At 44.8% G+C, this 24,381-nt stretch overlaps 1 protein-coding gene and 1 long non-coding RNA gene across 6 annotated transcripts in view; one reads left to right on the plus strand and one right to left on the minus strand.

Annotated features, from left to right (window-relative positions):
- The window catches only part of ENTPD4 (ectonucleoside triphosphate diphosphohydrolase 4), a 41,294-nt gene extending 36,634 nt beyond the window's left edge, over positions 1 to 4,660 (plus strand). For all 4 annotated transcript variants that reach the window (XM_059926868.1, XM_059926871.1, XM_059926869.1 and 1 more), the window contains exon 13: positions 571 to 4,660. In XM_059926868.1, coding sequence (XP_059782851.1) covers positions 571 to 799 — 229 coding nt within the window. In that variant the 3' untranslated portion in view covers positions 800 to 4,660. The remainder of the gene's footprint in view (positions 1 to 570) is intronic.
- Positions 1,384 to 23,828, minus strand: LOC132368202 (uncharacterized). 2 transcript variants are annotated; one of them, XR_009503967.1, is made up of 3 exons: positions 23,739 to 23,828; positions 17,909 to 18,018; positions 1,384 to 1,851 (listed from the first exon to the last, which is right to left on the minus strand). It is a non-coding gene; the product is annotated as an uncharacterized LOC132368202 (long non-coding RNA). The 2 variants fall into 2 exon arrangements; XR_009503968.1 differs by lacking the exon at positions 1,384 to 1,851 and adding an exon at positions 15,563 to 15,982.
- Between the last annotated feature and the right edge of the window lie 553 nt (positions 23,829 to 24,381).

Below are 24,381 nucleotides of genomic sequence, written 5' to 3' on the forward strand. Positions count from 1 at the left end.
CAGTGAAAATACTGCATTACAACCAGAGATTGGTAACATAAGGATGCGCCTTTTTTCCCACTCAAGTTCACAGACTTAGCTGTCAGCTGACCCCCCCATAAGAACCCTGGTTCACTAACAAATGAGGTATTAGCTGTTTTTGTTTTTGTTTTTTCCCTTCATTTAATTAAGCATCTCCCAGCAGCACATTTAGCTGGGTTAACTGCAAAACTTGTGAGTAGTGGGTGTTACTGATCATAAACATGTGCTTTGATTCCACATTAGCTTCTGTGTATTAGTGAAACACTCACAGTGCTCACTTTCTCTGACTTTTGTTACCCAAATTATAATGCTGGTAACAGCTACAGACTTAAGAATGCCCTTTCACACGTTATCGTGTTCATACTTACAACCACCCTCTGCTGGGCCACATTACCCTACGTTTTAGAGGAGGGGAAACTGAGTCTGGGAGACTGAGGTTACAGCTTCTGTCTGCAGAGCTGAGTCCCTCCCACCCGGCCCTGCGCATCATTACATCACGCTTCCCGCCTGCCTAGTTCTCACGTTTGCTCTTGTTCCCCGCGTGGGCAGAGACATCCAGCAGGAGACCTTCCGGGCCAGCCACGCGCACTGGCGGGGCTTCTCCTTTGTGTACAACCACTACCTGTTCTCGGGCTGCTTCCTGGTGGTCCTGCTCGCCATCCTCCTCTACCTGCTGCGGCTGCGGCGCATTCACCGGCGGGCCCTGCGCAGTGGCTCCGCCCCCGCCGTCTGGCTGGAGGACGGCCTTCCGTCCCAGAAGATCGCCGGTACCTTATGAACCGGAGTTCGAGCCCCAGAAAGACTCTAAAGGAAAAGCCATTTTTGCCTCAGGGTTTCTCCTCTTCATTCTCATTTGTTTTGTTTTTCCTTTCCCTTTTTGTTCCTTGAAACAAAACCAAAATCCACTGTTCGTGAACTCTGCTGTCCTAGAAGCAATGCATTTAGCCGTTCTGTGTCCAGCTTTAAGTTGCGGAATAGGGAAAAGGGAACATCACTTCATTTTTGCTGCATAGGATATCTGCCAAAAATTACTAAGGTTTTTGGTTGTTCTCTAAGGTATATTTGATTTTAAACAGATGCACTTTAATATTGGAGGGAAACGGCAGGCTGTTCTCTGTCAGGGGAGGTGGGACCGAGGGGTGACGCGTTCGAAGAACCAGAACACATACCGACTGGACTGATCATCCCCTTTTTCTCTCTGTCTTGAAAGCACTAACCTAAAGAGGGAGATGTTCAGTTTTATTTATTGTTCAGGGCTGTTGCTGTTTGTTTTCTTTGCAGGTTTAGAAAATCAAAACTGTTTATATCCAAAATAGAGAGGTATAGGCACCAGGAGGTAACAGTTTTTAAAATTGACAGTGAAGAGACCTGAAAAATGTGAAATGATGACCAGAGTGCTTTGTGTGTGTGAGGGTGAGAGTGCGTGTGCGCGTGTGTGTATGAAAACCACTGATGGGAGAGAGGGAGGGAGTGCAGGGCTTTCACTTTTAAAAGCACACACTTCAGAATGCACTGTTTCATTTCATTTAGAAAAATCATTCCCCGTTACCGTTACTTCTTCTGACCACAGGTCGTTACTTTCTTCATGCCATCTTTCAGCGGCCTTAGAACACTACGTTTTTGAGTTGGAAAATTCATAGTTCACTGGTTTCGGTGTTGTTAGAACTGGAGCTGGTGCTTGTCGACAGGCACGTCCTTATTTCTCAGTAGTTCGTTTGTGCTTGTTTAATCGTGCTCCGGTTTCTTCCATCTTCAAGCTGGTATCCCCCTGCCCTCGTATTTTAGAGACCTAGCTTGACTGTCGCGGTTGAGGCGGTGCTGGCAGGGCCGCTGTAAATCCAAATGAAGAGAAGAACTGAACACAGGAAATCAACTCACATTTTGAAGAAAACAAGTTTGACGTTTTACACAAAAACCTAAAAAGGACAGCTGGATTGGCATGTATGAGATTAGTGGTTTTTCACCTATTCGTTTAGTTTAGAAGCTTTGGGAATTCTCATACATAGTTTTTTAGGCGATGTTCTTTGTGTGTGTGTGTGCGCACAAACAAGCTGTTTCTTAACTCCAGAACAGCTAAATTCGTCTAGTTGGTAACAAACGTATATTTCGAGAATCATCAGCTACTTTTTTAAAAAATCAGTGATGAGAGAAAGAATTCAGGTTCTGAAGCCCTTATTTAATTTAGAAAAAATTTTTAGATTTTCATCTCGTCTATTACTTAAAAACGTGGCATACAGTATATTGATGACTTAAAATTACAAATTTATGAAAGAAATGCAAATCCTGTGATTCTGCTCTTCAAAGTGAATATTCTAACAACGGAAAAATTATTGGTAGAAAGTTTGCCTCTCAAATATAAAGAAGGTGAGAGGAGCTGTATGGTGGTATAGCATCTGATGTGTAGAGAGACTTGTTTCAGAGAGGATGGAGACAGATGTCTCTTGAAAAATCCAGCTTCTGAAATGCTGGTCTCCAGCTATTTAAATGCTTGGTCCCTGGTAAACACTGTTCCTTTTCAAGACGCAGCCACACACGAGCTGTGTCATGGGTACCCCAGGGGCATAGTGAGCTGGCGTGCTTCTCCTTGACTTCTTAAAGGAGGTTTACCTTGTGGACTGTGGGTGGCATTAGTGGTGAAGAAGAAGTAAGTTTACATGTTAGCTTTTCTACCGCCAGCCATTTGGAGTAGTAAGGCCCTAACCTGCAGAATGAAAATTTTCCAATGCCTGTAATATGTGATTTGGCCTTTCAAATCAAGGCAAGGATAAGCTAGCATAGGCACAGATCTAAATAGGCCTAAATTAAGACCTCCTACGATAAATAGCCACTTTTTAAATAAAGAATGCTAACGTGGTCCAGCTCTGTACCATTTGGGGAGCGCAGTACAGACCAGCATGGAGGATCCAAGCCGGAGCATCCATCTGCAAGGACCTAACTCACTCTCCAAAAGAAGTCCCCAAATTAGGGTTCCAAGGCCCAGTGGCCTTGTACTTTGCACAGTTTAGTGCCGTGTCCCCTGCCAAAGAACTCCCGGAGCAGGCCTGGCAAACTTGCCCACAGGGAAAATCTAGGAGACACTCGAGCTAAGAATGGTTTTTCAATTTTTAAAGGGCCATTAAAGAAAAAAAAGTGACGGATACACAACAGAGACTGCATGTGGCCTGTAGAGCCTCAAATATTTACTAAGTGTCCCTTTACAGAAGACGTCTGCTGACCCTGCATGGAGAGTCCCGTTCCAGAACAGATATACAGCCCTGTCCTCTTCATTCAGGAAGGTAGTTACCACCCGTGAGCACGAAAAGAGGGGCAAGAGAAGTGACCAAACTTCAATCTCAAAATAGCTGTTTATGCACCAGAATTTCGCTTATCTTTGCCTCTGGATTCTTTTCAAGATCGGTTTTCTAATAAACCAAGTAACATACTTCTCCTTCCCCCCGCCCAAGTTTAAAACGTGCTGTTCAGGAGGGCTCCCAGTGTTGTGCTGAGATGTCTGCAGTCCTGAGGAGGGCTCAGTAGCTTCTCCCCGCCCTGCACCAGGGCCGAGAAGACGGCCAGGAACTTTCTCTCAGCGATGCAGGCGCAGGCTGGGGTGAGAGGCAAGCACCGGAGGGGCTTAGCTCAGGAAGCAAAGAATATCAATTAAGGGCTGGCCAAGAAGGCGGTAAACTCTGAACACTTTTAGCAACAGAAAGCAAGAGAAATTGGACTGGTGGGAACTTGCTAAAAGCCTCACAAAGAACAGTGTTCTGTGTTAACTCTTGGTGGCAAGACTCCTCCAGTAAACGCTTCTGTTCCATCGTCAGATCTGTGCTGCTCTTTTCTGAACCTCCAGAGGACGTTCTCGAAGATTTTACAATCCATTTAAAAGTACAAACAGACTGATCTGTACCGATGGTTTCCGCCCATTTTCACCCTAAACTGCTGGCTTTCTGCAGCACTCCCCACCTCAGGGGCTGGGGAGACGCTTGCTCTCCCATCATCACAGCTGTGCACCCAGGAAGGCAAGCTCTAGATTACCCAGTGTTTAAATTTGAAACTCAGGCCTACATAGAATACTTTTCCTTCTGAGAAGCATGCACCACTTAGCAAGAAACTCCAACAGGCAAATGTGTTTTCCAAGCTTTTTAAAAAAGTCAGCTTTAGAATTTTGTGTGGTAACGTGCAATGCAGCAAAACTACCTAGGAGTAAATTATTTAGTTATTTATTTCTATTTCAGGGTTTTGTTTTTTATGATTTTTATTGATTTTCCCCTTCCGTAATGAATGATGTGACCAACCAAGGAGAATTCTTTGTTCTGTTACTGAGATTATATTTTGCGTTTAGGAATTATACAAACTAAGGGAGCATCTTTAAATGTTTTTTATTTAAATGATGTTTTCCATTCAAAGAATAATTGTCTTCGGGAGATGGTTGTGGTGTCTATCACTTTCTATATTTGGCAACCTCACATTGCCACACTCCACACGGATGAGTGTCGAGAATAAAAAGTTCATTCGGTGGCCCACAGACTCTGTGTGAGCTCGCTTTCTTGGGATTTAAAGAGATTTTTTTCTCTGATGTTTGAATCGTGTTACCTGTTAGAATGCTTAGTTGAACTTGAATCTACATTCAGTCAAATAAATTGTCTGAGTCTGCGCACTCCATGCCTTTGCTGTATCTGGCGTGTGTGTAGTGAAACTCTGCTGTGTGTGGGGCGGAAGGAGGGGTCCAGGCGTCCTGCAGCAGGGAAACCAAGTATCTCACAAGGAGAAATATATACCATGGTGTAATAGCAACCCCTTCATCAACAATAAAGGGCATTCTGAGACTATTGTTTATAAGGTTATCATTTTAAAGTACCCGTTAACTATATATATATGTACAAGGAAAAGAAAAGAAATTATCCAACCTTATGTATTTTGTCTTATAAATAGTAAAATCATTGCTGCCAGTTTTGCAATTAGATCTAAGCTTAAAGCCGTTGGCTTATTTCTAGAGAAACATGAATCCCGTTGTTCGTGTTGCTAGCAACCGTTAGACGCTGCCCCTCTTCTTCAGCTATTTGAGAATATATAAATAGAGCTTTTCCTGCAGGAGGAAGGGCCTGAGCCATAACCTGAAAATAGATGATAGAGACAGATGGAAAGCGAAGGGGACTGGCTGTTAAGAACAACAAAAATAAAAGCAGGGGAGGTTCGGGGGAGGCAGAACCAAATGGGAATGTGGGTGTGTGGTGAGCGCAGGAGCGCGGAGCCCCAGCCTGTGACCACGGGAAGGAAAGAATAATAATGTTAAAAGAAAACCTGCTTAAATAATTTTTGAGGCAATGCAATAAATATATAGGCCTCTGTGTCTAAGGGTAAATACATTAAAATATACCAAAGGCATCTAAAGATGTCTACATTTTATTCCATTTCTTAGAGAAGACGTTAAGTACCTGCTTTCAGTGGTTGCCCCTGTTAACAGATCCGCAAGGCAGCAGTTCTGGGTTTTGGTTTGTTTTTCATCTGTTTCCGTTTGCGCCATGAGTCTGGAATGCACAAGTGGATCTTTTTTTCTTTTTTTTTTTTCCCTGAGATCCTGAAATGCTAATAGTTTGCACAGAGGGGTTTGCGGTGCTCTCACTGGCCTGGGAGCAGGGAAGTGAACGTCGTCTCTGGCCGAGACAGACTGTCTTCTCATGGAAAGTCATCAAAGACACAGGAGCACCCTTTACAAAGCCCAACGTGCAGATTGGGGATTTGCCTGGAGCTGCGCGTCCCACCCGAGGAAACGCTACACCCCGAAGGGTCCTCCCAGCCCCGTCTGGTCTGGGAGCCTGACGGCCTCAGCCTGTGATCTGCTGCCTCTTAACAAAGGAGAGTTGATTGATCTGTTGCGTTTTCCTTTGTCCTCAGCAAGCTTAGCTCCCCCTCCTGCTTTCTGTTAACACTTCCATTGAGGCCGAAGAGCTTGCTTGGCCTTCCATCTCCGCCATCACCCTTGATCCTGTTTGGCAGGTGGATTGCATCTGGGCTCCAGACTTCACGGCCACTTAACCAGTTCTGTCAACAGCCCCGTTGTGTGTCAGAGACCCAAACAAGAAGCCCAAACAAGAAAGGCCGGCCTTAAGATTTCCACCCTGAGAAAACTGCTGAAAGCTTCTCACAGAACGTGGTGGTGATGAGCACAGAAGACGGGCTTCTTGTATAAACACAGAAACTCAACTCGAGGGAAGGAAAAGGAGATTTTTTTTTTTTCTCCTGAAAAAAGGAGAAGGGGGAAAAGTTGCTCTGTGGCCAGGTCACCAGAAGACAGAGTGCATTCCTAATTCCCAGTGTGGGACGTACTCTTTCACTGTATTATTTCTGTAAAAGTCCCAGGCTGGCTCTTCTCGCTGTCCTCCCAGGTTTATAATTGATAATTTTGATACCACCTTCCACCCTTTTCCTGATAATCAGAGTTTGAAGTGGGCCATTTTGGAAGGATTAATCATCCTCTTCTTGCCTGTGATTGCACATGACTTAAACTCCAGGAACCAGACTCAAGCACTTTCTCCTCCTAAGAGTCCATCTTCTCCACCTGGCACAAGCTTGATTTATTACCTAGATTTTAGATTCAAAAAGATTGAGTCACTTCAACGTTCAATGGGCTCCACCCAGCCTTGTAAAGTTCTTTATTTGGGTCATGGCAGCGAAACAGAATTTTCTGGAAGCTCATGACCATTCTCCATAACGTTCAAATTACATTTTAAAATCCTCTTCAACCTTCTGTGGCCCTGTTGTCCATCGGTCTGTCTGTTCCATCCCTGAATCCCTTTGAACATGGATCACGACATTTATAACTAATCCAACAAAGAAAACACCACATAGCGCCCAGTGTTTCATAAATATCTGTAGTCTAATAAAAAAAAAGCTAGTTGCTTTGTCAAGTCACTAACTCTTTAGGTCCCGAGGGTTTGGGAAACACATATTTTACAAATCGTTTATTCTCAATCTTCTTTCTTCTTTCCAGATGGCAGAGCTTTGTGCAGATTTAAAACCACGTGCAGTGTGGTGTGAAGGGTGAGGTGGAATCCCAGGCCTCTCTCTCTCTTCCCTCTCACCGTAAAGTTTGTTAAGGGAGTGAAGCATTTTAAAGCTTTATGTAGAAAAACTTAGGAGAACCAAATTTACTTCAAGTGGTTTCCTTACTTCTTAACCATTTAGTCTGGGGGAAAAAAAGGAAAAAGAACCCCCCAAATTAGGTATTGATGTGTAGAGGCAAAATAAGATGGGGATTTTCTCCAAGCCCAGCTTGGAGAAAATAATCATCTCTGTATATGATCTTATTCAAGCATAGCTTTAGAATTGTTTTTCCTTCTAAATCGTCCTAAAGTTAGTCACCTTTTAAACCCCAACCCCACCAAATGCAAGGAGAGGGGAAGGATGGATTTAGCTGCATCAAAAGTAACAATTTCTGTTAACAGCCATCACAGTCAAAGCTAACAGGCGGCAGACCAAGACGGTATTTGCAGTGACTAAAATTGAAAAGGAATTAATATATGTTATGCAAGGTTTCTCGTAAATCAGCAAGAAAAAGGAAATCCAAAAGAAAAATGGGCTATGGGGGGAGTTCCCTGGCGGTCCAGGGGTTAGGACTCGGCTCTTTCACTGCCGGGGCCCCAGGTTCAGTCAATCCCTGGTCAGGGAACTAAGCTCCCGCAAGCCAAGCGGTGCAAACAAAAAAAAGAAAAATGGTTTATGGGTGATCCACAGAAGGGTGAACCTGAATGACTAACAAGGAAGAAACTGAAGGAGCCAGAGATGTGCAAATGGAAATAAAGAGCTGCTACCTTGCGCCCCTGGAATTGACAAACTTCAAGTGTCGGCAGTGACGTGGGGACAGTCGCTTCAGTATTGCTGGTAGTGGTGGAAACTACTTCAGGCGCTCTGGGAAGCAAGCTGGCAGCACTTTAAAGTTAGCTGTGCACGCGTCCAAGACCCAGCGTTCCCCAGAGACATTCCTACCTGGGTCCACGAGGGAACTCCAGGAGGACGCTCTCAGCAGTGTTATTTAAGTACAAGGTGGCAGGTGTGTGCCGTGAGCACTGTGCAGCCGTTAGGAACAACTCGAGGTAAGTACAGCAGGGTGGATGGATCTTAAAGACAGTGCTGAATACTGAAGAAAGATACGAGATTGGTAGCATAACGCCATTTACGGAAATGGGAGGCCCACAACACTATATGTCTTACGAGGGTGTGCATGTTTCGACTATTATACATTGAAATGGATGTGATGGGGGACACAGATGGGCTACGAAAGGAGGACAGCAGATAAAACTGGTCTCCTTGTGAGGCAAGACTATACAATGGAGGAAAGACTGTCTCTTCAATAAATGGTGCTGGGAAAACTGGACAGCTACATGTAAAAAGAATGAAATTAGAACATTCTTTAACACCATACACAAAAATAAAATCAAGATGGATTAAAGACCTAAATGTAAAACCAGATACTATAAAAACTCTTAGAGGAAAACATAGGCAGAACACTCTTTGACATAAATTGCAGCAATATCTTTTTCGATCCATCTCCTAGAGTAATGGAAATTAAAACAAAAATAAACAAATGGTACCTAATTAAACTCAAAAACTTTTGCACAGCAAAGGAAACCACAAACAAAACTAAAAGACAACCCACAGAATGGGAGAAAATATTTGCAAACGATGAGACTGACAAGGGATTAATCCCCCAAATTTACAAACAGCTCATGTGGCTCAATATCAAAAAAAAACAAACAACCCAATCAAAAAATGGTTACCAGGGGGAAGGGTGGAGGGGAAGGATAGTTAGGGAGTTTGGGATTGACATGTACACACTGCTATATTTAAAATGGATAACCAACAGGGACCTACTGTATAGCACAGGGAATTCTGCTCAATATTCTGTAACAACCTAAATGGGAAAAGAATTTGAAAAAGAATAGATACATGCATATGTATAACTGAATCACTTTGCTATGCACCTGAAACTAACACATCATTTTAAGCAACAATACCCCAATATAAAATAAAAAGTTAAAAAAAAAATAACGGGCAGAAGACCTAAATAGACATTTTTCCAAAGAAGACATACAGATGGCCAAGAGGCACATGAAAAGATGCTCAATATCGCTAATTATTAGACAAATGCAAATCAAAACTACAATGAAGTATCACCTCACACCTGTCAGAATGGCCATCATCAAAAAGTCTACAAATAATAAATGCTGGAGAGGGTGTGGAGAAAAGGGGACCCTCCTACACTGTTGGTGGGAATGTAAGTTGGTGCAGCCACTATGGAGAACAGTATGGAGGTCCTTAAAAAACTAAAAATAGAACTACCATATGATCCAGCAATCCCTCTCCTGGGCGTATATCTGGAGAAAAACATGGTTTGAAAGGATACATGAACCTCAGTGTTCATTGCAGCACTCTTTACAATAGCCAAGACATGGAAGCAACCTAAATGCCCATCGACAGATGAATGGATGAAGAAGATGTGGTATATATACAATGGAATATTACCCAGCCATTAAAAAGAATGAAATAATGCCGTTTACACCAACATGGATGGACCTGGAGATTATCATACTAAGGGAAGTAAGTCAGACAAAGACAAATATCATACGATATTGCTTATATGCGGAATCTTAAAAAAAGTGATACTGGGCTTCCCTGGTGGCGCAGTGGTTGAGAATCTGCCTGCCAATGCAGGGGACACGGGTTCGAGCCCTGGTCTGGGAAGATCCCACATTCCACGGAGCAACTGGGCCCGTGAGCCACAACTACTGAGCCTGCGTGTCTGGAGCCTGTGCTCCGCAACAAGAGAGGCCGCGATAGTGAGAGGCCCGCGCACCGCGATGAAGAGTAGCCCCCGCTTGCCGCAACTAGAGAAAGCCCTCGCACAGAAACGAAGACCGAACACAGCCAAAAATAAATAAATTAAAAACAAAAAACAAAAAACGTTGGAAAAAAAAAAAAAAAAAGTGATACAAATGAACTTGTTTACAAAACAGAAACAGACTCACAGACCTAGAGAATGAACTTATGGTTAGCAGGGGAGAAGCGGGGGGAGGGATAGATTGGGAGTTTGGGATTGACACATACACACCGCTATATTTAAAACAGAAAACCAACGAGGACCTACTGTAGAGCACAGGGAACTCTGCTCAATATTCTGTAACAACCTAAATGGGACAAGAATTTGAAAAAGAATAGATACAGGTATACGTATATCTGAATCACTTTGCTGTACACCTGAAACTAACACCACACTGCTAATCAGCTGCATTCCAATCGAAAATAAAAATTAAAAAAAGAAAAACTGGTCTTCTGGTTTTAGGCTGACCAACCACACCCACTCGCCCAGGTCTGCCCTGGTTCTCACATCCCAGTGAAGCCTCAGTTCCGGGCCCGCACGGATCGTTCTTGCCCCATCCCTACCCAGTCTCTCTTCAACATGACAGCCGTGAAAAATGCAATTCATATCATGACATTTGTTTGGCAAAACCCATCCAGTTGGCTATTTCACTCCAAGGAAGAACCAAAGTGTTTAAAATGGCCTGTAAGGCCCTACGCAATATGCCTCCGCCGACTCCAGACCTCTCTAACCACATCTGTTTCTCTCCCCACTCACTCTGCTCCAGCCCCACTGGCCTCAGGACCTTCCCTGACTTCCTGTCCTGTGGATGTCCACCTGGCCACCTACTTAAAGCTGACACGTCTACCCCTCCTCAGCACTCTCCGTGCCCCTTACCCTGCTCTAATTTCTCCCCAAGGTACTACCTCCTAGCATATTCTTTATTCATTATGTTCTTTGTGAGGCCTCTACTGGAATGTAATCCACAGGGGCAGGAGGGTCTCATGTGTTTCTTGCAGTGCTGGATCCCCAGTGTCCGGCACAGGGTCTAATACACAAAAAAGGCTCAATAAACATTTGTGGGATGAAGGAAAAGAAGATCCCTGCAGGAAGGGGTTGGGCTAAGAACTGAGAAGTGTGTATGCTTAACTCTACCCTCTGTCCCTGGGGCATGGGGGAGGGAAAGCAGGCTCAGAGGACTTCCTTTACTGGATGGAAAGTACCTCCTGGACAGAATCATCCTGATAGGAACAGATCATGACGTGCAAGGCAGGCTGCACTTTATCACCTCGCGTAATCCTGAAGACAACATCTTGAGGAGATGCATTTATTATTCTCACTTTATAGGGTGGGGAAACACACATGGAGAGGTGATATCACTTGCCCACAACTACACAGCTAGTCAGCGGTGGGGCTGGGACTTGGCGTCGGGCAGCCTGGCCCCAGTCTACTCCAGAGCTGGCTGTCCAGTATGGCAGCTGCCGGCCACAGGAAATGTGGCCAGTCCTAAGTGAGATGGGCTGCAAAGTACACACCAGATTTCAAAGACTTTGTATCCCCCACAAAATAAATAAAATATCTCAATTTGTATTGGTTACATAAGACATAATATATTTGGGCTATATTGAGTTAAATAAAATAGTAGATTTAAATGTCATATGTTTCTTTTTACCTCTTTGACGTGGACACTAGAAACTTGCAAATTACTTGTGTGCTCACATTTTATTTCCACTGGACAGCGCTGCTCTAAGTCCTTGCTTCTCAAAGTGTGGTCCCTGGACCAGCAGCGTGAGTAGCACCGGGGCCCGATGGAAGCTCTGAATCTCAGGACTGGTCTCAGACCTCCTGAAGCAGATTCTTCATCTCACACCATCTCCAGGTCAGTCATAATTCACACTGAAAGTTAAGCAGTGCTGCTCTAGACCAGGAATCAGCAGAATTGTTCTCCAAAGGGCCAGATAGGAAATATTTTAGCTTCACAGCCCATATGACTTCTGTCCAAAACTGACTTTGCTCTGCTTTTGCAGTGTGCAATGAGTCATAGACAACACGTAAATGCAGAGGTGTGGCTTTGTTCCGATAAAACAATTTTTCTTTGCAGAAGGTGGGTGGCAGGCCAATTCCATGGGCAGTGTCTGCGAGCCCCTCCTCTAGACCACTACACTGTGCTGGGCCTCATGTTAGGGAGGGTCGTCCGGCCTCCAGATACCATCCTCCGCCTTTCATTTCCTTCCGCTCAAGAGTTACCATCATTTCCGCGTCCTAGCAGCTGCTACTTAGATGCCCCATAGCACCCTCCCCCAGACCTCCTTCCTCTGAGCACTACCTGGTAACTCAGGCCAGAACCCTGCGTGGCATTCTAGACTTCTTTCTTATCACCCTCTCTCTCCATATAATATTCACCAGTCAAGTATCAGACTCATCATTTTTCTTGGATATGTTTCCAGGCGCAGCCTCGGTCATCCTATCTTGATAGCTTCCCCTGCGAGCTCGATCAGGGGCCCCACTGGCAGGTCTGGGGCATCGGGCATCCCCCCCCCACCCCCCCGCCCCAGCAGGAGCTGAAGTCCACCTGCTGTCCCGCTGCGGAAAGAGATGTCGCCACCTGGTGGATGCTCTAACCCTCATCTCTCTCTCTCTCTCTCTCTCTCTCTCGCTCGCTCTCTCTCGCTCTCGCTCTCTTTCTCGCTCGCTCTCTCTCTCTCTCTCGCCCTCTCTCTCTCGCCCTCTCTCTCTCGCTCTCTCTCTCTCTCTTTTGCTCTCTCAGGACCTGAACTGCCCGTCTGAAGAAGCAATGTATCCTTTGCAACAGAATCACAGCTAAAAGGAGTCATTTTATCCGTGTAAGTCCAGAAATGTCATGTGAACTGTACAAAGTGAGAGAGACCTAAGTCCACTGTTAGTGGGAAACCAGAGGTGCTCCCTGGAGGACACACCTGTGTCTCCCCGGGCGCCTCCTCTGGGCGTCTCCACTGCCCGCTCGCCAGAGCAGAGGGTGGCCTGAGGCCTGGAGAGCTGAGGTCTAGCAGGGCAGACTCACCCCTCACTCTCACACGTGGGTCCTAAGCTGGGGTGGTGAGGCGTGAGTGGCAGGTAGGGAGAAATTCCCTTCAAACCCACACATTGGAATCGCAGGTAGATGAGTTTCCTGTGGCTGCCATAGCAAATTACCACACATCTGGGTAGCTTAAAACAACAGACATTTGTTTGTTGGCCTCAGTGTTCTGGAGGCCAGAAGTCCAAAGGAGTCGGCAGGGCCAGGCTCCCCACTAAGGCTGTAGAGAAGAGCCTCAGTGAGAAGGAGCCCTGCCTGACCATCTGGGTCCCTGGATCCATCCGGGCTTCAATTCACTCTACCCTTGGACTCCCCCCATTTCATGAGCCATGATGCTTCCTTTTGTGCCTAAGAGAGCTCAAGTTGATGAGCTTGCCATTTCCACTTGCAATTAAAAGAGCACTGATGACTATAGTTTCCCCCTTGCAATGCAATTCTTTTTTTTTTTAATTTTTTTATTTAAAAAAAAAGTTTGTTTTGTTTTCATTTTGGCCGTGCCACTTGGTATGCGGGATCTTAGTTACCCGACCAGGGATCGAACCCGTGCCCCCTGCAGTGGAAGTGTGGAGTCCTAACCACTGCACCGCCAGGGAAGTCCCTGCAATGCAATTCTGATTCTACCTCCCCAGAATTAGGCCACATGTCACAGGTTGAGGGCACAGTCCCCCTCACAAGACTACCCTCACTTCAAACACCAGCTGCAAGTTCTGAAGTCCCCAGGCCCCTGCATTTCTGACCAACTGGCTACAAATTCTGGGCTTCTCACAATACCCTCAGGTTCAGTAATTCTCTGGAATGACTCAAAGAACTAAGGAAAGCACAATACTTACAATTACAGTTTTATTATAAAGGATACACATCAGGACCAGCCAAATGAAGAAACACATAAGGCAATGTCTGGGAAGGTCCTAAACAAGCAGCTTTCATGTCCTCAGGACACGCCACCCTCCAGGCAACTAGATGTGCATCACTAACAAGGAAGTGCCACCAACTCTTGGTGTCCAGAGTTTTTATCGGGGTTTCATTATATCAGCATGATTGGTTGAATCGTTGGCTACATAACTGGACTCAATCTCCAGCCCCTTTCTCCAGAGGTTGGGAAGTCAGACTGATATCATGTAGCCCCAAACCCCAATCTTCTAATCACATAACTGGTCTTTCTGGCATGGCCAGCCCCCATCCTGAAACTAGCCAGGGGCAAACCATGAGTCACTTTATTAGCATACTCAGGTGTGGCCGAGGGACCGACTATAAACAACAAAGACACTCCTATCACTGGGGAGATTCCAAGGGTTTAGAGGCTTCCTGTCCAGAACCAGGGACAAAGACCAGACAAATTCTTTCTGAAGCAACCCCTGACACACAGACTCTGAAAAAAAAAAAAAAATCTGCAGTTACCGCAATACAGCCAATCCCTGAATAGCATCTGTACTCTCTCTACTCTCTCTGCTCCTCAACTAAACTGACAGAACTTTCCCTGACTTCGTAGGGAACAAGTGAATGTGTTTGTAAAAATGTGAAAACTGAGAGAGGTATGAACTTCTGATTTTCCAAAAGGAGAGAAGTCAGGAACTGACGGTGAGAGAGAATGCTGGGTTGGGGAGCCACGCAGGGCAGCAGGGCCAGCTTTGTGCCTGCTCTCAGGACTCTCTGGCCTCAGAGAGATCCAGCCATTCATTCCACAAATATTTATTAAACAAAGGTATTGAAATAGCAGTGGAAAAAAACAAGGAAAATAAAAAAGCAAGCTCTGCTGCTGTGGAGCTTACATTCCAGTGGAGAAGAAAACAAATGAATAATGTACCACAGTATGCTCCAAGGTTTAAAGGCTAAATGTAGAAATAAAACATGGAGAAGGTGAATAGGAAATGCCAGAGGGGTGGGGGATGGAAGTGAAAATATTACAGTCAAGAAAGTTCTCCCAGAGAAGATGGCATTGGAGCAAAGTCTAAAAGGAGGCAAGGAGATCCAGGGAAAGACAGTTCTAGCACAAGGAAACCTGTGCAAAGGCCCTGGGGTAGGAGCAGGTCTGGGGCATTTGAGGAACAGCAGTGGGACTGGAGCAGAGAGATCAAAGGGGAGACAAGGTCAGAGAGGCATGGGGTTGGTGGGCAGAGGGTCTGTTTTTATGCCAGTACCATACTGTTTTGATTCCTATAGCTTTGTGGTTTGAATTTAGGGAACATGATGACTCCAGCTTTGTTATTCTTTCTCAAGATTGCTTTGGCTATTGGGGGTTTGTTGTGGTTCCACACAAATTTTAGGATTGTCCTGTTTCTGTGAAAAATTCCATTGGAATTTTGATAGGGATTGCATTGAATCTGTAGATTGCTTTGGGTAGTATGGAAATTTTAACAATATTAATTCTTCAATTCATGACCATGGAATATCTTTCCATTTATTTGTGTCATTTTCAGTTTCTTTCATCAATGTCTTAGAGTTTTCACCCTAGTATTTTCTGTTTCATTCTACTAGATTTCTTTTTTTTTTAATGATAGTTATGACACACTAAATTGATTTTATGACCAATTAACATATGGTAACCTAAGAAGGAGCCTTCTCTGCTACTATGTAATGATGATGGTAATGATATCATCTCATGTTTCTCAAGTGCTCACCAGAGGGGTGCAGAGTGGTAAAGACCCCAGGCTCCAGACTTAAACCACCAGGTTTATTCTGACTCAGCCATTTCTGAGCTATTTGACTTTGAATAGTTTACTTGTATCAGCAATGACCCAATACAGCTACCACTAACAGACACCCCCTAAGTCTTTGCTTAAACAAAATCGAAGTGTATTTCTCTCACACTTAAAAGCAGTTTGGAGGTGAGCAGCCTAGGTTGCTTCCTTCAGGTTGTCTCCTCCACCATTCCTAGAGTGTGGCCCTCATCTCTATGATCCAAAATGGTTGCTAGAGCTCCAGCCTTCACATCCAGATCCCAAGCTGCAGAATGGAGAAAATGAAGAAGGACACTCTCCTTTCCTTTTAAGGAGACTTCCAAAGGAAATGCCTTGCAAACTTCTGCTTTCATCTCATTGGCCAGAACTTAGTTGTGTGGCTGTGCTTATCTGCAAAGGAAGGTGGGAAATGTAGTATTTTCGCCAGGTAGCGTTCTACCACCTAAAAAGGATGGTTTCTGTTAATTTGAGAAAGGGAGTATACATATTTAAGTCTCTGCCAAATAACCTCTGTGTGCCTCAGCTCCTGGGCTGTTGTAAGAACTTTGGCTTTCACCCTCGAGGTGACAGGAAGCCACTGCAAGATGCTGAACAGAGGAGTGACAGGATCTGAATGATATTTTAAAAGCATTACTTGGCCTGTGGGCTCAAAAATTGCCTGTTGGGGCCAAGGTAGAAGCAAAGTGATCAGCTGGGCTATTTCAATCATCTAAATGAGAAGTGACAAGTAGAGGAGGTGAAGAGTGATCAGCTTCTGGAGATCCAGAGAAGGCAGACAACAGGACTTGGAGTGAATTTGGGGGTTAAAAGGAAAAGAGACATGGGCAGATTTGGGGAGACGATCAGGGGCATAGTTTGGGACACAACCCAGTTGAGGTGTCACTTGGATACCCAGTGGTGAGTTGTACACAGGAGTCTGATGAGTTTTGGAGAGGGGCAGGCTACTGATATACATTCTAGAATGGGCAGCACATAGAAGTAGTTAAGGCGAGGAGCCTGGATGGGATCCCCCAAATCTGAGCCCTGGAGCCCTCCAATGACATTAAGCATTAAGAGGTCGGAGAGAGACAAGCAGGCAAGTCATTACCATTAAAAGGGTGGGGGGGTAGCGTTTACCTTCAGGGCAGGGAGGCAGTTTGGGGAAGGAGCCTGTGGGTTGTGGGGATGTTTCTGGGATGCCAGTAATATTCCAGTTCTTGAGTTGGATGGTAATTATATGGGTGTTTGCTTTGTATTAGTTATTATGCTCATATTTATATTTTATGTACTTTTGTGTATAAAATATAAATTTTTAACTAGGTTATATTCCATAATTTGAAAAGTTTTCAGATGATAGATAGATAGATAAATAGATATATAGGTAGGCAGATAGATATTGGACTAATAAGGAAAAACTAGGAGAATGAGACTGAATGGCCATAAATTATTTATATTGAGCCATAGGGAGCTGCATTTTCTTTTTTCTTTTTTTTTTCTTTTCTTACAACAGCTCAGGAGCTAGAGGGATCCTTTAAAGGAAAATAATTCCAATTCCCAAGGTAGAAACTGCAAGGAGCGAGGGGCCATGTTCAAAGACTGGTGCTGCACTGGCTTAAGCATCTCTGCTATGGTCTCTTAGCAACCAAGGAGGGCAGTAGCGGGAGACGGGCCTCTGACTGCACTGATTTTCCCTGTGTTGCTCCTCCACCAAGATTCAGAGAAAAAAGAACAAGTAGCCTTTGTTATCTAATTCAACCCCTCGTTTTCTGAGGAGAAAACCTGGGGCTGGGGTCCAAGTTGCCTGATGTTCCTGGAGGTCTCCACCGTACATGTCCATCAGCCTGGAGGAAGTGCTCTGGCTGCTGCTGGCACATCGCCAGCTCCAGAGAATAAGAATAAAAAGGAAAATAAGATCTTAGTTTTATTATGAAAATAGTTTGACCTCGTGGACCCCCTGAAAGGGTCTTGGGAACCCCCAGGGGTCCCCAGCCCACACTCTGAGAAACACAGCTAGCCTAGAGCACTAGTGGCCAAGTGGGGGATGGGTGTCACCTGGAGGAAAGGCAGGGCAGTGACCTGGGGAAGGTGGTGTTGGGGAGACACAACACTCTTCCCACATCTTTAGGGTGCCTCGATTTACTGGGCAGATCCCTTTGGTGGGAGGGCAGCGGGGGCTCAGAGTAACATGTGGAATGTAACTGCAGCGGAGAGGATGGAGACAAAACCCCCAGGGTCACGGTGTTACCAATGCCAGCTGCGGCCAGGAGGCTGTCTTAGTCAGCTCAGGCTGCTGTAACAAAATACCACAGACTGGGGTCTTAAACAACAGGTATTTACCTCTCAGAGTTCTGGAGGCTGGAAGTCCAAGCTCAAGGTGCTGGCAGATTCCGTTCCTGGTGAGAACCCCCGTCCTGGCTTGCAGACGGCAGCCTTCTTGCTGTCCTTAACTCGGTGAGAGGAGAAAAAGAGAGGGCTTTGGTCTTCCTTTTCTCATCAAGCCATGAACCCCACCCTGAGGGCTCCGCCCTTGTGACCTTATTGAACCCTCATCACCTCCCAAAGCCCATCTCCAAATACAATCACACTGGGTGTTAGGTTTCAACATATGAGTTTAGGGGGATGTAGTTCAGTCCGCAGCAGTGTTCCTGCCATCGTGGTGACAAGCTAGCCCTTGGGGTTTGGGCCTTTTTTCTGAACCATGACTTCCCACCCTCCCCAGATATTTCAAATAAGCAACTGCCCTTGCGGGCTCGTGGGGACCTTCTCCCCAGGGGTGGGGGGCTGGCGACAGCTGGATTCTCACCTCCTCTCCCTCCCCTGGGGTGCTGAACTGGGTCTGGGCATGCAAGAGCCTTATAAATACCAGTGGCTGGAATGGAACGGAGTCAGGCTGTGTCCTCAACCAACCCTGAGCAACCTGGGCAGGCCACTCCGAGCTCTCCGGGAGCTGGCAGGGCTTTGCTGGGCTGGGGCCAGAGGATGGGCCCTGCCAGATGCCAGCCCATCGTGGGGCAGAAGAGCTCCCATTTCTGTCTGGCCCTTCCGCTCCCTGTTTTAGCTGCATCTTTGAGACAAGGTGGTCTGAGCTGGCAGAAGCCAGGTGTCTGGGAATGAGTTTTGGACCAATTTTTTTTTTTTTAACTTTTTTTTCCTCTAAATGACTGGGTGAGGTGAAAGTCTCCATCTTCTCTCAGTAGGAGACTTTCGGGTGGAGGGGGCATGTGGGAAGTGAGCGGAGCAGCAAAACTATAATGTGGGAGAAGCTGGTCTTCAGAACCTGTCACCCCATGTTCTGTGGCTTTGCCAAATTCCCAGGGTCCAGTCTATGCCCAGCCCTACCCCACCTGTTCCCAGATGTCCCGAGGCTCCTCCCTGAACAAGGATTAAGCTGGTTTCCCAGGTCTGTGTCTTTCTCTTGCCACTCCCACCTGGACCAGCCTCTTCCCTGCCTGTCTAGTCCTTACTCTCTTCCTATGCCCCTGCCCCACCTGTGCAGCCCCTCCAGACTCCATGCCCCCACCCTGCCTGGGACTCTCCAATCTCTCTGATCTCTGCTCACTGCATAGTGCCAGGCATTTTGACCTGAATCTCATACTGTTTTGTCTGGTTATTTAATGTTTATGTGATTTTCACTCCCAAATCACAACATAAGCTCCAAATCACAATATAAGCCCAGTACAAGAACTGCATCGAATGTTATTTATTCCTAGTAACCATCCCTCTTCCAAATCCTAGCCATTTTACACACATACACACACACACACACACACACACACACACACACATGAGATAGGAAGGTATGATGGAACTCTAGGTGCTTTATGAAAACTGTTCAGAAAATAAAAAGACAAGCCATAGACTGGGAGAAAAATCTTTGCAAAACACATATCTGATAAAGGACTGTTTCCAGAATATACAAAAAACTCAAAATTCAACAATAAGAAAACAAACAACCCAATTAAAAAGTGGAGGAAATACCTGAAAAGACGCCCCACCAAAAAAGATAGGCAGATGGCAAATAAGCCCATGAAAAGATGCTCCACATCATAAGTCATCAGAAAAATAAAAATTAAAACAACAATGAGACACCACTGCATACTTATTTAAATGGCCAAAATCTGGAACACTGACACCAAATGCTGGTGAGGGTGTGAAGCAACAGGAACTCCCATTCATCATTGCCTGAGGGAATGTGAAATAGTACAGCCACTTTGGAAGACAGTTTGGCAGTTTCTTACAAAACTAAACGTACTCTTTTTTTTCCCCACAATTACTGTGCTTTATGTGACTTTTTCCCCCAATTGTGTTTTACTGTGGTAAAATACACATAACACAAAATTTACCATCTAACACAAAATTTACACTTACATTGAAGTGTACGGTCCAGTGGTATTAAATATATTCATAATGTTGTACAACCTTCACCACCATCCATCTTCATAACTCCCTTATAAGATCTCATAACTCCATCTCCTTCATCTTGTAAAGCTGAAATTCTATACCCTTTAAACAATGACTCCTGTTCCCCATCCTCCAAGCCCCTGGCAACCACCATTCTAGACTCTGTTTTTATGATTTTGACCACTCTAAGTATCTCATACAGTAGAATCATATAGTATTTGTCTTTTTGTGACTAGCTTATTCATTTAGCATAACGTCCTCAAGATTCATCCATGTTGTAGCATATGCGAGAATTTCCTTTCTTTTAAGACAGAGTAATATTCCACTGTAAGTATAAACCAATTAAACTAAACATACTATTACCACGTGATCCAGCAATTGTGCTCCTTGGTATTTACCCAAATGAGCTGGAAACTTATGTCCACACAAAAACCTGCACACACACGTTTACGGCAGCTTTATTCATAGATGCCAAAACTTGGAAGCAGCCAAGATGTCCTTCAACAGATGAATGGATAAATAAACTGTGATACATCCAGACAATGGAATATTATTCAGCAATAAAAGAAAAATGAGCTATCGAGCCATGAAAAGACACGGGGAAATGTTCAATGCATATTACTACATGAAAGAAGCCAATCTGAAGAGGTTACATATTATCTGATTCCAGCTATAGGACATTCTGAAGAAGGAGAAACCATAGAGACAGTAAAAAGATCAGTGGTTGCCAGGGGTTAGAGGAGAGGGAGGGATTAGCCCATAGCGTGGGACAAAGAATGATTATTCATCCTAGAAAATAGATTATATGAATGAAATTATACTTTTAAAATATAAAACCAGTATATGGATAGAAAACTACTGGATCTGAGAAAGCCAGGATAGGAGGGCCTGATAGATATCCAGCCAACACAGGACCACCGGAATATGTGAATATGTGCACCCTGGAGAAAAGGCAGAAGTATCCCAGCCACTCCTGACAATTGTGCTTTCTGAGCAGATTTGTGACTCTAGGGCTCAGAAGACCTCAATCTGGATCCGGTTTCAGCACTGCTACTAACCTGCCGAGGGACGGTGATCCCATTGACAGCTCTCTGGGTTTTTGGTTCCATGTCTGAAATCAAGATGCTTGGGCCAGATGTTCCCTAAAACCCTTTGGCTTTACAACTTGGCGCTGGAGACTGCAAACGCTCAAGGCGGTGCGAGATGTGAACCACTAGGGGGCGCTGCCTCCTAGGAGGAAGCAGAAGGTGTTCCCCACCTTCTTGCCTATAAAGTGTCCACATTCATGAAAAGTGGTGGTGATACACAGATCAGTGGAACAGAATAGAGAACCTAGAAATAAACCCATGCACTTATGATCTATTATCTATGACAAAGGAGGCAAGAATATACAACGGATAGAAGACAGTCTCTTCAACAAATGATGCTGGGAAAACTGGACAACTACGTGTAAAAGAATGAAATTCGAACACTTTCTCATACCATATACAAAAATAAACTCAAAATTGATTAAAGACCTAAATGTAAGACCATAAACCATTAAACTCCTAGAAGAAAACATAGGTGGAACACTCTTTGACATAAATAGTAGCAATATTTCTTTGGATCTTTCTCCTAAGGCAAAGGAAACAAAGGCAAAAAAATAAATAAATGGGACCCAATTAAACTTAAAATCTTTTGTAGAGCAAAGGAAACCACCCACAAAACTGAAAGACAACCTACTGAATGAGAGAAAATATTTGCAAATATGACTGATAAAGAATGAATATCCAAAATATATAAACAGCTCATACAAACTCAAAATCAAACAAACAAACAACCTGATTAAAAAATGATCAGAAGACCCGAAGACACATTGTTCCAAAGAAGACATACAGATGGCCGACAGGCACATGAAAAGATACTCAACATCCCTAATCATCAGGGAAATGCAAATCAAAACCACAATGAGATATCACCTGTCAGAACGGCTATCATCAAAAAGAACACAAATAACAAATATTGGCTAGGATGGGGAGAAAAGGGAACCCTTGTACACTGTCGATGGGAATGTAAATTGGTACAACCACTGTGGAAAACAGTATGGAGGTTCCTCCAAAAACTAAAAATAGAACTACCATATGATCCAGCAGTTCCACTCCTGGGTATATATATGAAGAAAACAAAAACACTAATTTAAAAAGATACATGCATCCCAATGTTCATAGCAGCATTATTTACAACTGCCAAGATACGGAAGCAACCTAAGTGTCCATCCGCAGATGAATGAATGGATAGAGAAGATGTGGCATATATAAATAAATATCTATCTATCTATCTATATATATCTCTCTCTATATGTAGATATATATATATGGAATACTACTACATATAATGGAATACTACTCAGCCAAAAAACAGAACAAAATTTTGCCATTTGCAACAGCAAGGATAAACTTGGAAGGTATTATGCTTAGTGAAATAAGTCAGACAGAGAAAAACAAATACTGTGTGATATCACTTATATGTGGAATCTAAAAAATAAAACAAACTAGTGAAATAACGAAAAAGAAACAGACTCACAGATGTAGAGAGCAAACTAGTGGTTACCAGTGGGGAGAGGAAAGGGGGGAGGGGCAAGATAGGGGTAGGGGATTAAGAGGTACAAACTACTACGTATAAAATAAGCTACAAGGATATATTGTACAGCACAGGGAATATAGCCAGTCTTTTATACTAACTATAGGTGGAGTATAATCTTTAAAAATTGTGAGTCAGTATGTTGTACACCTGAAACTTATATAATATTGTTAATCAACCATACCTTAATTAATTAACTAATTTATTTACTTATTTTTCAGCCATGCCATGGGGGCTTGCGGGGATCTTAGTTTACCGACCAGGAATCGAACCTGTGCCCTTGGCAGTGAAAGCGCAGAGTCCTAACCACTGGACTGCCAGGGAATTTCCTATACCATACCTTAATTTAAAAAAATAAAATAAAACAAAAGTGGTTGTGATAGAACACTGCGGATTTCCGAATCTGAGAAAGCCAGATAGGAGGGCCTGATAGATATCTGGCCAACATAGGACCACTGGAATACGTGAAATATTTGACCAACCTGACTACTTTAACCACAATCTCCTCCTGGAGGGCCAGACCCAGACCCACATCCTGGCCCCTTGACACACATTCCAAATCACTTTCTCAAATGGCTGGACCAGTGTTTGCCTGATTGATTGCTGGCTTCCCTTTTGACTTAACAAATAGGCAAGGTGGAGCCTCTTCAGTTCTATAGATTAAAACTACTGGTTTCTCCATTCTTACTAGTATGGGTAATCATGAATAATATCCACTAAAATTATTTCTACTTTAATTATGCCTTATAGGTTTTCAGGTGGTTTCGGTTCAATCTGATTCACTTCAACAATCAGTGATGGCCCGTGATATGCGCTGCTGATCACAGAGGTTAAGAGGACACGGACCCGTGGTATCTGTGCACAAGGTATCTGTGCTTGTAACAGTCTTCTAAGAGAGATAAATGGAATATACAAATAACTATAACACAAATAGGAAGTGATGCATAGCACAGGAATGATGCAAGTTAAGTGCTATCGAGCCCAGAGGAATGCGAGTTTTCCACCCCACAGGGCTCCTCGTTCCGGCCTCTGAACCTCTGCCTGTGCCACCTCGCAGGGCAGCGTCTTCCTGGGCCCCCCGGCCCCCCTCTCCCCCGCCCTGGGCGGAAAGAGCACCCGTGCTTCCCTCACATTCTCTCCTCCTTACTCAGCTTCGGTTTTCTCCGGAGCATTGGCCACCTCCTGACTCCCATATTTCATTGTTTCGATGTATCAGTGTGTGTCTTGCCAGCCTCCCCGCACTGGCCAGCACATCAGCCGGGCCTCCACTGAGTCTCAGGCTGTGCTTCCGGGATGGGACACGCCCAGATGATTAGGAAGGTGATTTGGCAACAGAACTCGAGAGCCAACAAAAAAGAGAAAACAGTCCACGCCCTTGGACTCCTCATCACGCCCTGGGAACGTGATTCCCGTGGCGCCTGCGGGGTGCGGTCTGGCGGGAGGCGCTGCCTCACAGATTGGCTCAGGCAGGGAGTCTGCGCAGTGCGGTGCCCTCCCGCCTGCAGCCTTGCAGCCCGGCGGGAGTGCGTGGCGCACAGCGACTTGTGGTGCAGCGTCACGCGGCAGGGACTGTTCTGCACCCACTGTGCATCCAGACCTTTCATTCCTCTAGGAGGTGTTGAGTGAAGTGTTTCCTACAAATGAGGTAAGCGAAGCAAAGGAGTCACCCGTCCAGGGCAGGAAGTGGCGGAGTCAGGATTGGAACCCAGGTCCTCTGACTGCAGAAACGCACTCAGAATCTGTTGGGTGGCTCTGCCTGTGGGGCAGCACAGAGCCAGAGACATGAGGGT

Source organism: Balaenoptera ricei, chromosome 6 (assembly GCF_028023285.1).
Source record: "Balaenoptera ricei isolate mBalRic1 chromosome 6, mBalRic1.hap2, whole genome shotgun sequence".
In the NCBI taxonomy this organism is placed as follows: domain Eukaryota; kingdom Metazoa; phylum Chordata; class Mammalia; order Artiodactyla; family Balaenopteridae; genus Balaenoptera; species Balaenoptera ricei.